Here is a 16,957-nt window from a genome sequence, read left to right on the forward strand (position 1 = left end):
TTGAAGGGAGACAAATGTTGCGACACTGTTATCTATCCATCCATTATCATTCAGCGTAACCACCTTGCCATTTGTGGGCACCGTCTGTCCTCAGATCCACCTGCTTTTATCACAATACTGCTTTAGGGGAATATTATTGTCACGCTTTGTTTTTGGATTAGGTGTGATTGACTATGACTGATTTGCCAACAGGTATACCACATGTGTGGCTTATGCATTGTTCTCAGACAGAGGGTGTTAACATCTTTGTCTGAGAAACTGAGGCTTTCATAGCTTACGGCAGCAGCGAGCTCAGAGGTATTATTAAAGCTGTTGCCGGCTGATTTAGCTACTGCTTAATTAGTCAACAGCTACTCTGTAATCACACGCCACACAATAGCATTTACTGTCATCGCCCAGCACAACTGAAAGATGTACTGAGATATAAAACCTGAATAGGTTGACAGCATTTCAAGCAGGAAGAATGATTTCATCCATCCCTGAATCCTCTAATGGTCCCCCAAAATTCAAAGTTTAAAATTCCCCTCCAGACACATCTGCTATCGTCTCTTCACAAAAAACGCTCTACTTTGTTCAGATTGAAAACATCACAATCTCTGAATATGCATATATTATTTGTTCCAAAAGTTGAACTGGACCACGTTTGGTTTACCAACTAGTTATGGAACAAATCATGCTCTGATGTCATTTTTCTTAAATTTAGATTTAAGGTGAGTTGGAGAAACTTGAGCAGATGAATATGAAACCCTGCCCGTACAACATCATCATCATCAACAACAGACCAAAAAATTACTACAGCTTCTTTTTTGTAGACAATGAAACTGTTGACTCGTCCGAGTTGGCGTTTGCATGTGGAGTGAGGAAGTGTCCAGAGAAGTACGACTGCAACGACACCTGGATCGGGCCCAATGACGGCATCACGCAGTTCGACAACATCCTGTTTGCTGTGCTCACCGTCTTCCAGTGTATTACCATGGAGGGATGGACGGCCGTTCTTTATAATGTGAGCTCCAGTGTTCAGTCAACAAGTGAAACATAAAATTGATCACTATTATGAATGAATAAATGAATGTTTGTGGATTTCAGACCAACGACGCTTTGGGTACCACATGGAACTGGATGTACTTCATTCCTCTCATCATCATTGGGTCATTCTTTGTTCTGAACCTGGTGTTGGGAGTCTTGTCTGGGTGAGTGAGACTCTTCCTATGCTTATAATACTGGTATTTCTGTCTGTACTATGGATTATGAGAGCTATTTTCATGCCTCTGTCTTTAGAGAATTTGCCAAGGAGAGGGAGAGGGTGGAGAACCGGCGCGCCTTCATGAAGCTGCGCCGCCAGCAGCAGGTGGAAAGAGAACTGAACGGCTACCGAGCCTGGATAGACAGGGCAGGTACTGGGCAGCAGAATAACTTCATATCAGTCGACGTTTTTCTTGTTATTTAGCAACATGAAGGTAATCAGCTATATAGAGACATGCAGTGAGTGAGTGAGCAGGCAGGATTTAGTCTTGCTCAATGATATTTGGATCAGAAATGCAGCTCTTCATGGACACAAAATGACTGTTGAGTGAATGTGTGAGCTTAGAGTTGCTCTAATCCCATTCTGGGTAAGTGGTTTCAGCCTTGTTTTGGACCCCACTGTTTATGTAAAAAAAAAAAAAAAAGAAAGTGCAAAAGAAAGTTAGATGAGAAGATCGATACCACTCTCATAATGTATCTATTCATCAAATATAAAGATGCACAGGTACTAAATGATCATACAAAGATATACCAGCTGGTTTAGTCTTTTTTTTTTTTGCTCTGCTACAGACTTTGTTAGAGATTTGGATCTACAGTACAGTATCTCAGTTAGGTTGCGCACACACACACGCGCACACAGTGCTGTAATGGCAATCTACATCGCTAGTCTCCCACGCAAGTAGAGGGTGAGAAAAAGGTGATACTGACTCACCGACTTAAATTTGTGTGCATGTATATCTGCACACGGGCATTTCTGTGTGTTTGTGTGTTTACATGCATGTGTGTGTGTATGTGAGAGAGAGCTGCTGTGCATATTTATGCGTGCATGTATGTGGGAGAGTGTGGGAAGGGAGAGAGAGAGAGAGAACGATTACAAGAGTGTAAGAGAGAATGAGAGCTCTTTCTCTGAAGAAGGTCATTCTGGCCTCTCAAAGCAACGTTTACATCACTTTGGCCTCAGTTCCTGTAACTGCTTGCAGACATCCTAAATAATTCTGTATAATTCCTGTATATTTCAATGTCTGATGATTTAAGTTGTGCTTTGATGAAATAAGTATGTGTATAACCTCCAGTTTTATTGCATTACAGAGGAGGTAATGCTCGCTGAGGAGAATAAAAATTCAGGGAGATCGCCGTTAGATGGTGAGTGTACACACTTTAGATTTGTAATCACACCTACACCTAACACCTGTATCTAATACAGCTATTTTTAACTGTATCTAAAATAACTTTTAGAGGTTATAAAACAGAAAATACTTGTGTTTGACTGGTGCCGACATTTTAAATATGCACCAGTTCTGGTCAACATTTCAAGCACAGTATAGACAAAAATGGAGATTCTGTATATAACCTGTGAGTGTTTACTGTTTGACAGTGACACTCCCACATGCACAACTACATTACACACACTTTGATGTTGTACATACTGCATGTGTATATATGTACAAGTTAGCCAGTTACTTGAACAGAGCCTGGGAGATGAGGACAAATGTTCTTTAGAGTTGCAGAGTTTCTTTTCTTTCTCCTGCTACTTGGTGCACAATTATTTTCACCTGAAATTAAATAGATGTGTATATAATGTCATGACCGCATGTTTTTCTTTAGACTTCTTGTATGTGTTATCTTAACCTGTCTGGTTAATTTTGTTTGTCTGATTTATACCAGTGTCTTGTAATCATTGGATTGTGATTCACAATGTGAATAAACTGAATATAGTTCCCCTACAAATGGTTTATAACACATGAAAAGGTTGTTATAAGGGCATTTTAAGTGTTTATAAATGTTCAGTATTTGTATTTGTATTGTATTGTATCTATGAAGATTACAATGTTATTATAGTGTGCTATTAAATCATTTATTAAATAATTATATTATTATTATTATATACTGCTTATGAACACTAAATACTGTTGCCAGTGGCTTGGCCAAATAACCATCAGTGACAGTTTTAAGTCCTCTAAGGCAGCAGTTATCAGTTTATTTGTTGTTTTCATTTCCATTTCTAATTTATCAAACTTCAGTAATTCACAGAGTTGGTGACCTTGATCATTTTTAGTGCTAAAGAGAGCGAGTAAGAAGACCGGAGCGCGGAGAGGAGCACCAGGGGACGAGAAGTACACAGACATGTCTACTGCCAGTGAGTGAAGAACAACTAACTTTACATACTGTATATTTCACACTGGCTTTACCATCTCCTTAACCTCCTGCTGTCCCTATGTTTGAACTTGTCTTATCTTTTCAGGCATGTCGCGATCGAGGATGAACTTCCGCAGTGGGCGCCGTGGCCCCGCCGCCTACCTGCGCCGTAAAGAGCGCATGTTACGCATCTCCATCCGCCGCATGGTGAAGACAGACACTTTCTACCTGATGGTTCTCAGTCTGGTGGCTCTGAACACTGTCTGTGTGGCCATCGTCCACCACAACCAGCCCGACTGGCTGACCATCTTCCTCTGTGGGTTTCCCTTTTGAATGGTTGTGCTGTTTTTTTTGTTTTTTTTCCTTCTTCTGTGGTTTACTAATACTACTAAAAAAAAAAACATTCAGGTCATGTCTGATAAATGCATTGTTTGTTTTTTTTGGCGCATCACTGCCTTTGACTTAATTGCTTTTTTGTTTTATCATCTCCAGACTATGCAGAGTTTGTTTTCCTGGGGCTGTTTTTGGCTGAGATGTTTTTGAAAATGTATGGTCTGGGTTTCCGGCTCTATTTCCATTCATCTTTCAACTGCTTCGACTGTGGGGTGAGGTCCTTCCTCTCTTATTCTGAAAGGTTTCCAGGTTTTGTAAAACTCCTAGATGCTTGAATTTTAGGTGTAACATAATTTTTTTGTTGCATGTGTCTGACTTGTCTTGCAGGTCATTGTCGGCAGCATCTTTGAGGTGGTTTGGGGCTTCTTCAGGCCTGGCATGTCATTTGGGATCAGCGTACTGAGGGCGCTGAGGCTTCTGAGAATTTTTAAGATCACCAAGTAAGTGAGACAACGATATTTCAAATAAAGTAGGCCTGAGTTGGTGGCGCCTCGGTGGCTCACAAGGTAGCGCACGTACCACATAGGCTTAGTATTAACCACAGCAGCCATGGGTTTGAATCCAACCCACGGACCTCTGCTGCATGTCATCCCCTCTCTCTTTCCCTGACTTTCCTGTCTATCTCTCACTGCACTATTAGAATAAAGGCAAAAATGCCCCAAAAATAATGACTTTAAAACTTGCCTGAGTTGAACTATATTAGTATGTATGTTTTTTACAAATCTCTGGTGAAAAAGACACAAAAAGCGTGTGATTTCTTTCTGTCAGGTACTGGGCCTCTCTCAGGAACCTGGTTGTGTCCCTCATGAGCTCCATGAAGTCCATCATCAGCCTGCTGTTTCTTCTCTTCCTCTTCATTGTCGTGTTTGCTCTGCTGGGGATGCAGCTTTTCGGAGGAAGGTAAGTAAAGCCTTCAGAATGTCAAAATGAGGGCAAACCTCTGTTATAACAACAACAACAAAAACAAAAAACAACAACAATACATTTTATTAATATAACACCTTTCAAAAACTAAGTTATAAAAGTGCTTTATAATAGAATTTACAATAAAAACTAAATAATCAGAACTAGAGATGTAGAAAAAATAAAATGATTTAGATATTTACAACAGATAACATCATTTAAGAAAAAGTGAGTTTTAAGAAGAGATTTAAAGGAGGACACTGAGTTTACCTGCCTAAGATCTCCTGGCAGGGAGTTCTACAGCTGAGGGGCCCAGACAGCAGAAACACCTTTGGATTTAGGAACGATTAATAGATCATTGCCAGAGCATCTCAAGCAGCGATGAGGCTCATAGAGACTTAGCAGATCGCAGATGTAGGCAGGACCCAGACCATTCAAAGCTTTAAAAAGAAGCAGTAAAATCTTAAGATCGATTCTAAAGCTCACAGGAAGCCAGTGAAGGGCAGCAAGGATTTGTGTCATGCAGTTGTTTCTCTTGCATGTAAACAGCCCTGGCAGCAGTGTTTTGTATCAACTACAGTCTTTGGATGTTTCGACTGCTGGTACCAGAATAAAGTGCATTGCTATAGTCGAGTCTGGAAGAGATAAAAGCATGTCTGACCTTTTCCAAGTCAGTAGAGGAAAGAAATGACCAGATCTGGCTTAGCCGTCTCAGTTGGGCAAAACTGCACCACTTTAGCCACTTGAGCATCAAAGGACAATTCTCAACCAAAAATAACACCTAGGTCGTGGTCCTCTCTTTGAACGTTGTTGGGTAAGTCACCCAGACTAGAAGAGAGATTTTTAATGCTGTGAGTGCTGGGGCCACAGGGAGTGATTATAATTACCTCTGATTTGGAGTCAGTCAGCTGCAGGAAGTTTTTGGACATCCAATTTTTTATTTCAGCGAAGCAGGACATAATACACGATGCATCCGTGGTACCAGGCTTTACTGGGACATATAATTGGGTGTCAACCGCTTAGCAATGGAAAGCAATGTCATGGCTATGCAAGATTTGCCTCAGGGGTAGCATGTATATGGTAATTAATAGTGGACCCAAAATAGACCCTTGAGGGACCCCACAAAGTAGAGAAGGACCTGTTCAACAGATAAGAGATCAGCCAATTCAGAGTCACCGATGTCAACATAGTTCTGCAGATGGCTGATTAAGACATCATGATCCACTGTATCAAAGGCTGAGCCGAGGTCAAGGAGAGTAATATTCCTGATTTGTACAGCTGATTTGCATACTATATTTTAACCTACAACTGATCATGCCACAGTTTTGAAACGGTATCTACACCCTGCAAACTGAGCAGCAGTTTCTTCAATGGCTCCTTTGATAAGACGGAGAGGAAATGAGATGTCCGGATGAAAATAGCTCTGCATCCTCCTCCTCCTCTCCTTCCTCCTCCTATTCTTCCTTGGTCATATCTGACCCCGCTTTCTATCTGCCTCCCCTCTAGGTTCATCTTTGAAGATTACACTCCCACAAACTTTGACACGTTTCCAGCTGCCATCATGACAGTGTTTCAGGTTTGGCTCCCACAGATCCCCTCATTCTGCCTGCTCTCCATGACACATTGCACCCTGGGATATTTCTCACCCCAGGCGCAGATTAAACAACTCTGCTCACTCGCTCTCCACCCCCTGCCTCCGCTATCATCCCACACATCCATGCACACATATGCGCACATGAATATCAGACAAGTGAAACGTGAACGAATCCACATCAGATCTGCTACAAAACCAACTGCACTGTGAAAGAGTGTTTTGATCAGCACACACAGTAATTACTTATCTTGCTGCCATTTTTAATAACATATCTTTAACTGCTTTGTAGATGGGGAATAGTTCTCTGGTTTGGTGTATTTTTAAACCAGTGTTCTTTTGGATCCAATTTGAGCAATGTAATTATTTATGCTTAATATTCTGTGCATTTTCCTACAGATTCTGACTGGCGAGGACTGGAACGAGGTGATGTACAATGGGATTCGCTCACAGGGAGGCGTGCAGTATGGCATGTGGTCATCCATCTACTTCATTGTGCTCACACTGTTTGGAAACTGTATCCTTGTTGAGTCCTCAAAAGTGGTCAAAGAGCTCTGATATGGCATCTACACCTGTACAGAATATACATGTATAAATCTGTCTCTACATTACACAGTGCAACATACGTTTATTTACATAAAAATGCAATTTACCCTAGTCAAATAATCATTGATCTTCCACTGAAATGAATGACATAAGGTCTTACTCGTCTCAATCTTCTTGTGTTGCATTTTTCTAAAAGTGATTCACTTACTCAAATGCTGTGTTTAAACTTTATCTGTATTGCTTTGGATAGAAGACAAAAACATCAGCATAGACATTTGTTTGGGACTAAGGTGCAAAACATTAAACAAAGCACTACATACATGAAGAATTAATCATGGTACTGCATACTAACATTTATGTGACACAGTCCCTGAGTCCCGCATTCCCTCAGATGTAATAAGTGCAACTTGGTAAATACTTTGCTTGCATCTGTAAGCCTCTTAATGGCTATTTCTTCTCAAAATTTCCACAATGTCTATGTACAGTATATCAATATGCTGTCATGTAAGAGATACAGGGGTAAAATCTAGATGTGTTCCTACAGTGTGGTTTGTGTGTGTTCTTAACTGCCTTCATGACAGACACGCTGCTGAATGTCTTCTTGGCCATCGCTGTGGATAATCTGGCAAATGCACAGGAACTGACAAAGGTTTGCACCGTTTTTTATTTTCTGTTTGGGAGTTTACGGGTAAAATAATTGATTTTCTTGTAGTGTATGTAGGCATTAAAGTGTGTTGTGTGTTCTGGAATGAAGGGCGCTATGTGGAGTTTTCTTATGGGCAAAGTTTCTGTCTACATTCAGTATTACTCACCAAAACACACTTTTTGTACTCTTAAGGTCTAACAAAAGGTCTTGGTGCTTTGCCACCACCTGACGAACAAGACAAAGACCCATTTGTAAAAACATTGCTCCATAGTCCTACTCAGAAACTCCACAGGGTGCCTATTAGTATTCTTTAAAATGTGAACTCCAGTTATTTAGTATTACACTTCCACAAAGTTGTGGGGCTTGTGAAAATCAGATTTTCTTTAAAAACTGTCAAAATTGAAGCAGAGGCAGAGGAATTATCCTGACTTAAACCCCTATCACAAGTCATACTACCACACTACATATTCCACAGTGCAACTTGATAGAATTTTTCATTGGCCCTACCTTTCTGATAAAGGCTCACATCCTTCAAATTGTCACCATCATCATTTTATTTGACTTCAAAAAAAGATCCACAGAAGCCTACAGTACTCTTCATGTCAAGTAAACTGAACTTCATGTGTAAAATTTGTGGATTTCCTTTTAACATTATATATTCTTTTTGTCTTTCTCAGGATGAAGAAGAGGAAGAGGAGTTCTTCAACCAGAGATATGCCAGAGGCAGGGATGGCTTGATCTCTGAGTAAGTTATTGGTTTACAGAACCATCATTTTAAAATGAGACACTCAGAGTGTTCACAGCCCTTAAGTAAATCTTCATGTTCAAGTGTGGAGGTGTGAGTCAGATCAGCTCTCCTCTTGACCAAACGGAAAATTTGAATTGGACTGAAAAATTGTCACGATTCTTTTTTTTTTTTTTTTTGTGGCAGATGCATCCAGTGTAATCTAAACTAAGATTTACTTAAGATGTGGATGCTGTGAGAAAACTGGCGGTGGAGCTACTTCTGTTATTGGAGAGATGTTCTATGAAATCAATATAGAGCTTAGCCAATAAGAACAATTGATTATGGACTCTCTTAGAACCAGTTGTTGGTGTAACAGGCAAATGTTTAAAACAGTATGTTCCTCAGTTCCTTCAGCTGCATGGTGAATGCGAAGAAACAAAGAAAGGCATGTGTAAGGCACTGATGACACAATAATGAATGTGGATTGAATGTGCTTGATTGAAAAGCATGACCCCTTACAGATTGCTTCAGCAGCTTTACTGAGACGCCTCCTGTAACTGTCTTGGCCTGTGATTGGTTGTTAATGAATTTCCTGCTCCTCTCAGTGACCTGGTGGCCTTCCCGCAGGTCTAATGATCCAGTAAGTCGGGAGGAGGAGGATGGCAGGAGGCGTTTTTCAGAGGTTATTGGGAACAGTGGGGAGTCTCAGTGTGTCACTCTGCTGGGAGGAGGCACACTTTGGAGTGTGTCAGATTTTTGTATACTACTTAGTATGACTCGTCTGATTAGCATCACCACTGGAGCTATTGGAGTGGGGGAAAAGTACCACATGACATATTACTTACCCAGAGTGACTGACCTGGCCTGTTCAAGGAATGTACTCATTAGTTTGCATGTTTTGCACCTTTAATTATAAACTGAGTGAGATCAGTGAATGTGTTGTTGCTGCTCCCCAGGTGGCCCTTTATTTATATGAAAAACAACTTGCAGAAACTTGCTTGTAATTCATCACATTTTCCTTTTAAAAGCTTATAAGTTTGACAAGGTTTTGTTAAACTTGTCTACAGTGATTGTTTACAAAAGGCCTTGGAGCAGTGGTTAAAACGCATATCACACTTGGGACATTTGTCACATGTGACACCCCCTCGCTCTCCCAGCACTGTTTTCCTACTGTCACCTCCATATTGTTGGTGCAGTCACAGGCTAAATAGTTGGAAAATCTAAATTGTAAGACAAACTATAACTACTATGATAATTATAATGTAATAATTAAACAGATCATAAGTTAAAAACATTATGTTTTTTGCACCAATTGCTCAAGTTTTGGATATTTGAGGTTTATTCATGAACACCTCAATAAACCAACAAGAAAGTGTTTTTTAAAGCAATTTCTGCTCTCACCTGCAAAATCAAGTGATAAAATCATTTCCACAAGACAGATGACTGATGAATTTCCTGTTTCAAGCCGTTTTAAGTCTCTGCAAGTTGATTTTTATGCAATAATCAAAGCGATCCATTAGCCGCCTGCAGGGAGGAAAAAGCAAAAACTTATGATGTTGTTACCAGTGATATAATGATTGGAAAAATCCCTGATAGTGGGTCATTCAAACTCCCTAACATCTCATAGATGCTGTTTACAGTACAGTCAAACAGGTAACTGTGTAGACTGTTTACTCTCTACTTTGACTCTCTAGTTGTGACACTGAATGTATCATTTGTCTGTTACATATTTGAATGTTAGTCTTGTATGTCTTGCAGCTATCAAGATGCTGATATTAATGTGCATTACAGTGTTTTGCTGGTCCCATCATGTTGTCTTGTTTTATGCCTGTTATGTGACACTGACCAAAATGTTGTGTTCAAGGACACTGCGTAACAACAAACAAGAAATATCTATTATTTTATGGCCATGATATTGAGTGCTCCTTAAATCTCATTTCTACAAGATAAAGTACTGATTTCAGACAATTTGAAATCTGTATTTTGCCTCCTTTCTATACATTTTGTTCTGTGTCACAACAAATGTTCAGTGTATGTTGTTAAACACTAATGTCTTGTTTTCAAATAATCACTCATTGATTACATGGACAACAAAAGAATCTGAATACCAGTAAGTATGAATGTATGCATCCCTGTCACGCAGATTTGTCTCTTGAGTTTTCCTACTCAATTATTCCGATTATTTTCTAGATTTTACACTATGTTTCTACTTTAATCCTGCACCTTCCCTTTTTTGTTCTTGTGGGTTTTGTTTTTATCTTTTCCTTTTTAATCTGTCCTTACCTCTCAGGTATTTTAATTTTTTGAGTTTTTGGATGTATTTGTACTTTTCAGCTTGAAGCATTTTGCTCATTTTTCCATGGGAATTTTTTTTGTGTTACTAAGCAAGTAACATTATAAATTCACAGAAAAGATTTGGCCTTTTCTTGCAGCTTTTATTTAATTTGTTTGAATATTCTTTGATATACCTGGTATGCTAAATGAACTCTAGTCTTGATGTTTCTTGTCAACAATTCCTGAGCTGTGGGCCTGTTGCTGCGTCATAGTGATGTGTAGTATGTTGTGCTCCTTAGTGGGAGAAGAAGACCCTACCTATACAGGAAACGTGCGATCCACCGAGGTCGTCCAAACTTCCCAGAGGACCCAGAGGGTGCGACAGCTGCCGCAGACGAGCAGCCTCTCAATGGCTCCAACGCCTTCACCAACCGCCGCGAGAGGAGGAGAAAAGTCAACATGTCAGTGTGGGAGCAGAGAGCCAACCAGCTACGCAAACGTCGCCAGATGGCGAGCAGAGAGGAGCTGTTTAGCAGCCCTACGGAAGACACCATGGAAACTCCCACTATCGCCCACCACACCTCCACCCTTTCCCCAGAGGCCAGTCCAGCTCACCTGCCCGAGTCTCCCATGTCGGTTGGGATGCCCCTCCCCGAGCCCCCGATGTCCGTCTCCATCCCCATCCCTGAGCCTCCGGCGGCCGAGCCTCTGGTAAACCTGAGTGAGGATAAAACAGGAGGAGCTAACCACCGGACTACAGGTGGGGGCAGGCACAGGATTGCCCGCAAGTTCAGGCCTACTCAGGGGCCGGACGAAGGGGCCCGGCACAGACGTCACCGGCACCGCGATGCTCGCACTGAGGCCAAGAGTCTGGACTGTGCCCAGGCACCACATGAGGTGCCAATAGTGAGACGGTCACTGAGCCAGGAGAGGAAGATACTGGATGAGAGGGAAGAGAAGGATGAAAGAGAGGAGAAAGGAGAGGTAGAAGGAGGATCAGTCCAAGATGACTCTGGAACCTGTATCGTCAACCCATATGCAGAAGTCGGAGAAGACTGTAGAAGGTAAGGCTCGTGTATTTATCTGTGAAGAGCCTTTAAACGGTGTAACACTCATGGACTATTTGTATCATCGTATAGGTATCAAATAAAACTCAATTTGATCTGAAATGTATACTGGACATTTTCCCTGTGTGAGAGAGAGAGAGAGAGAGACACTTAACACCTTGTAATCTCTCTCTATTTTTGTTGGTTCACATTTCTTCCATCTCAAACAATACTCACATGTCCTCCACACATGCTCTCCAAACTGGCTGTGAAGAGATCCTTTCCAAACATGTCCTTAGGGGGCAAAATCCACATTCCCACTGTATAACATTACTAATAATAGTAATAATTGAATTTACACATTTCTGACAATTTCAACAAAAACATAAAAACTTTGTAAATTTAGTAATTTGTAGCTAAGCTGTCATCTTGAATTTCAACAGATTGTACAGGTGTACCTAATAAAGTGAATGTAGCACAAGGAGGAATTTTTGTACTAAAAAGAAAGAATTTGAAAGATACCCTTTTGTTTGGTCTAGCTCAGACTGTTTGTTTGGCTTGTATTAGCTTGTGCACACTTGCACAGAATGAGGACCGGTATGGACAAGAGAAGCAACTACAGCAACCGATAAAATCTTGACATGTAGACATGGGCATGTGAATATTGTTTTAAAACAGACTGTGTGAAACTATCCTTTTAAAACAAAAAAACAAGACTAAGCGTCTACAGGCGTGCTAGACACAGCCACAATGAGATGCAAAATTACTACAGAGAGACAACCACAAAGAGACACAAAACAACCAAACAGACCAACAGTTTTGTGTCTCTTTCAGTATGCTCCTATGCATTTTGCTAATTAGCACTAAACCTAAAGTACAGCTGAGGCTGATGGGAATGTAATTAGTTTTGCAGGTACTTGGTCATAATCCAAAGTGCATTCAGAAATGTTGATCTTACGATGGCGCTAAAAAAGGCAGTTCAGTTCAACACAGTGTAGTGGATCTTTTCTACAGCACTTTGTACAGGAAAAATGTTCATGTCATAACACATGAGTTCAGTGTTCAGTGATATGTTCTTTCCCATTTCAGAGCCGACATTCCTGATCCTCCGCAATGTGAGCAGCTACTTGACGGTACCTGGTCAGAGCAAGGTGAAGGCGGGCACACAGACCAAAATATCCCAGTGGAGCCCGCTTTGGAGGCCACAGAGTACACTGTGAGCGCCATGGAAGCCGAGAACTGCCCGGTCGCCATCAAACGTGACAAGTCCAACCTGGAGGGAAGCGTGGCCATCGAAATGTCTGCACAACCGCTGCTGGAGCTCACACCCATGACAGGTAGCTCTGTGATAACTTCACACTGCAGTCACACTCCTTTATTGCGGATCATCAAGTGGGATTTAGTGTCAGTATCGCTCTGTATCCCAGTGTGTAGGTGTTTTTGACACCCGAGTGCCACACTTGCCCTTGTCTTTTTTTGATGAATCCATTGTGCTGGTGACTCACATTATTCTCTGTCATAGCAGTCATAGCAGTACAGCTAAAACTGCTTTTTTCCCCCTCCCCTTTTGCACTTCTGTTTGGTTTTTAGTGAACAGTAAAGAGTTGGAGGCGTACCAGTCCGAGCTGAGAGAGGGAGACGAGGACACGGAGGAGGAGGAACCTCCGATTCCTCCCAAACCTGTAGCTCCAGACAGCATGTTCATCTTCAAGGCGTCCAACCCGTAAGCCACCAAATCACAGATTCTCAAACACACTGGAGTGCTTTTTGCTCTTTTTAGTGCCTTTTTGTTTGTGCTCATTCAGCAAGCAACAATTAATATCCTCCCCTCCACTGATCCACAGTATCAGAAGGATCTGCCACTATGTCGTCACTCTGCGCTACTTTGAGATGACCATCCTCCTTGTGATCGTGGCGAGCAGCATTGCACTGGCTGCTGAGGACCCCGTGTGCACCAGCTCAGACAGAAACAAGGTGAGATCCGAATGCAGCTTCTTCTTCTTAAGTGTTTGTGGTTTTGCTCATGATCAGATTATAGGATAAAAGATGCAGCGGTGCATTGTAACTGAATAAAACTGATGAGGAGTGGGAGAACAGTGCACACTTAGGGACAGTGTCTCCTTTGAAGACATGCATAGTGTTACACTCATTTGTAAATGTAAAAAGTATCAAAAGCAGTTGTGCAAAGAATTAAAAAATCAAAAACTTGAAAGTAGAGTTAAAACCCTGCATATTTTATCACCTACGCACACCTGAGCAAGGATGCAGTGAATGGCTGAAGTGTAAGAGCTTTAGTATATTTTTGAAAATGACGATCCGACATTCACACACATTTGATTGGCCACACCAACAACAATGCGTTCACTGTTGTTGCAGCGCAGCAGAGGTCAAGCAACCTGCTAATATCATCTACTGAATTTGATGTATACTTGATCTTTTATAGACATTTATCCTCAAGGAAAGAAACATTTGAATCAGACTTTAAAAAAAACACCAATTTACTCATTGTAAAAAAACACTGATGAGGTTTTAGCTCAATGCATGCTCTTTAAGGTTTGATCTCAAGTTGACATAACACTGTGTCAGCAACAATGTGTCATGACACATTGGGTTTCACGCACATACAAGGTGAGAATCAGCAGTTTAGACTGGGAAATAGCTGTGCAGTTTGTTTTTCACAACTCGGTATCACCGAAAGTGTCAAGAGTAACTAAATAAGCACACTAGTAAAATCTACACTTTATTTTCCAAACATATGAGACAAAGATAAAGAAAGTTACATTATTTATTTGCCATTCTTTGGACGGCTTTTTTTCTACTTACTCCAAGTTACTCACACAGTAACGTATCCTAGCAGATTTCATATATAAAACAGAAACCCTGCGTTACAAACTGGGTTGTGGAGTTTAAAAGACGATGCTATCAAGTACCATTGTGGGAAATGTAGGATCCAGTGTTTTTGGACCATACCCAGGTCTAAACATTTTTTATTTATTTTGACCATTCTTTTCCCAATATGTCTCCTTCGAGTCCTGTATTACTAAATCTCTTGAGTACCCAATGCAGGACTCTAACAGCATCAAGCAAAAATTTGTGAGCCCTGATTCAAGGATCCCAGAGTTAGACAAAATCTGAATTCATTCAGCATCTTTGCATATTTATATAATCTATTCAGTCCCGTAATGAAGGTTACCTAGAGGTACACTTTGAAACTGCTTAGAAACACGCCGATTCATCCTACAAGTCTTATTTAGTGGCAGTGAGAAGCTTGCTAACTGAAGGGTAACAAGGTCTTTGCCGCCGGCATGGGGCTAAGGTGTTTTTTGAGTTTTATGTAGGCTATGCTTTGAGAGCTGTACTACTATCAGTGTGTCCTGAATCCCACACTACAAACAGCAGGTTTTGGGTGTGAAGTGTGTTCACAATGAAAAACTGAATGTGCATTTTTCTTTATGTTTGTAAATTACGCAGGTCCTCCGTTATTTTGATTATGTCTTCACTGGAGTGTTCACCTTTGAAATGATCATTAAGGTAACGGAAACATCACTCACTCACGCTTTTAAAGAACTTAACTTTGCTCCAGAATTACTCATAAGGTTTTGGTCCCGGTGTGTATTTAACGTGTTCACTTTACCTGTCCCTGTGGGTGTGTGTTTGTCCTCCAGATGATAGACCAAGGTCTCATTCTGCACGACGGCTCTTATTTCCGGGACATGTGGAACATGCTGGACTTCATTGTGGTGGTGGGAGCTCTGATTGCCTTTGCTCTAACGTGAGTCACTATCTAGTGCTGCCTGCCGATGACTAGTGACTGAGTCACTGCAGCAAATCATTTTCTGAGCATACAGTATTGTTATAAACAACCTTCCCTCAAACACAGCTTCAAAAAAAGGGAGAATGCAGTCTGCTTCATTGACAAAGGGGGCAGCTCAAAAACTGCAAATATGGAGGCATCCAAATTCCTGTATAGGAAACGATGGATTCCTATGTAACTGGGGATTATAACACATGGGTGGGGTGTGTCATGACTGATGTTAAAGTATATATTTTTTTCTGTTGTCTTTTCCAGCGTGAGTGTTACAGACAACTAACTGGACCTTTTGTGCCCTTTGTTGTACCGTAGAGGACTGTAGTGTATGTGAATTTCTCTGTTGTGAATATAGCTGTGATCCTCTGAGCTTATCTCTCTTTATGCCTCAATTTTTTCTCTGTTGTTCCTGTGGATTGTGTCACTGTTGGGGCTTCCAGGAATGTGATGGGGTAAAAATTTCAGTCACACTAAATGTAAAATGTCTCACATACGCTTTTCATATATTTCTTTTATTTTCATCTGTCTGATTTTCCTTTTTTTTTTCACTTAAAATGTTTTTTTTTTTTTTTGTGTCTTTCAAATCTCACCAAACTGCAGAGCCTGACAGATATCAGGGGTAAAATCTTTGATAATTTGTGTACACAAATAGAGGTAAATACATAAAAGAGGTCATTCGATCCCACAAATTATAAATTTTTGCACAGTAATTAACTGAAAAAAAGTGTCGGAGTTCCAGCTTGGGCTTCACACAAGGACAAATACGATGAATAATATAACTGATTGTTGTGACCTTGATGGAATATATTCGTTTTTTTGGCGGCTCTACACTAAAACACAGCTGCTCACCTACAATAACATCACATTTTCAGCCCAAGTGGGAGCGGGAATTTTAAGGCACAATTTCATCACATCATCATCACAATTTTCATATTTCAAGGACATGACTATGCAAGGTAATCTATAACTGTTTTGTGTGCACATATAATTAAGTCAAATTTAAAAGAATTACCAAAGATTTGACCCTTGACACCTGCTGGGCTCCGTACAAACACACTCAAGTTGCAGGTCTATGTTTCATTGTGTTTTTTATTTTATATTTTTATATTTTTATTTTTATTATTTTTATTTTTATTGATATGCACTTGTATGGACATTTTACTGTTTATCCTTTTCACCATTGTAAATGTGTCTTTGTGCATCAGTTTAAATGTACCGCTATGTTCCTCATTGCTGTATTTCAATGTTAACAGGAACAACAAAGGCCGAGACATCAAGACAATAAAGTCACTCAGAGTTTTGAGAGTTCTGCGGCCTCTTAAAACTATCAAGAGACTCCCTAAACTCAAGGTATGATATAAACTTCTGCAAACACTCTCCAGTAGTTCAGTGTCATTTCACAGATCTCTGACAGATTTGATTTGCTTTGCTATCCTTCTTGTGCTTCTTCCCTACAGGCTGTTTTTGACTGTGTGGTCACATCTCTGAAGAACGTCTTCAACATCCTCATTGTGTACCAGCTCTTCATGTTCATCTTTGCTGTCATTGCGGTGCAGCTCTTCAAGGGGAAGTTCTTCTATTGCACTGACAGCTCCATGAATTCAGAGAAGGAATGCCAGTAAGTGGATATATCTGAACAGCAAAA

General features: G+C 40.6%; 1 protein-coding gene across 5 annotated transcripts in view; it reads left to right on the forward strand.

The window, feature by feature from the left end:
- Positions 1 to 16,957, forward strand: part of cacna1eb (calcium channel, voltage-dependent, R type, alpha 1E subunit b) — a 53,708-nt gene that overhangs the window by 24,592 nt on the left and 12,159 nt on the right. For all 5 annotated transcript variants that reach the window (XM_056391777.1, XM_056391778.1, XM_056391779.1 and 2 more), the window contains 21 exons: positions 813 to 1,003; positions 1,087 to 1,190; positions 1,279 to 1,394; positions 2,332 to 2,385; positions 3,299 to 3,379; positions 3,485 to 3,694; positions 3,871 to 3,983; positions 4,099 to 4,211; positions 4,540 to 4,671; positions 6,181 to 6,250; positions 6,665 to 6,782; positions 7,393 to 7,460; positions 8,135 to 8,202; positions 10,758 to 11,522; positions 12,594 to 12,841; positions 13,095 to 13,227; positions 13,349 to 13,478; positions 14,976 to 15,035; positions 15,170 to 15,276; positions 16,566 to 16,662; positions 16,770 to 16,930. In XM_056391777.1, the coding sequence (XP_056247752.1) occupies positions 813 to 1,003; positions 1,087 to 1,190; positions 1,279 to 1,394; positions 2,332 to 2,385; positions 3,299 to 3,379; positions 3,485 to 3,694; positions 3,871 to 3,983; positions 4,099 to 4,211; positions 4,540 to 4,671; positions 6,181 to 6,250; positions 6,665 to 6,782; positions 7,393 to 7,460; positions 8,135 to 8,202; positions 10,758 to 11,522; positions 12,594 to 12,841; positions 13,095 to 13,227; positions 13,349 to 13,478; positions 14,976 to 15,035; positions 15,170 to 15,276; positions 16,566 to 16,662; positions 16,770 to 16,930 (3,139 nt within the window). The remainder of the gene's footprint in view (positions 1 to 812; positions 1,004 to 1,086; positions 1,191 to 1,278; positions 1,395 to 2,331; positions 2,386 to 3,298; positions 3,380 to 3,484; positions 3,695 to 3,870; positions 3,984 to 4,098; positions 4,212 to 4,539; positions 4,672 to 6,180; positions 6,251 to 6,664; positions 6,783 to 7,392; positions 7,461 to 8,134; positions 8,203 to 10,757; positions 11,523 to 12,593; positions 12,842 to 13,094; positions 13,228 to 13,348; positions 13,479 to 14,975; positions 15,036 to 15,169; positions 15,277 to 16,565; positions 16,663 to 16,769; positions 16,931 to 16,957) is intronic.

This window comes from Seriola aureovittata, chromosome 12 (assembly GCF_021018895.1).
Source record: "Seriola aureovittata isolate HTS-2021-v1 ecotype China chromosome 12, ASM2101889v1, whole genome shotgun sequence".
In the NCBI taxonomy this organism is placed as follows: domain Eukaryota; kingdom Metazoa; phylum Chordata; class Actinopteri; order Carangiformes; family Carangidae; genus Seriola; species Seriola aureovittata.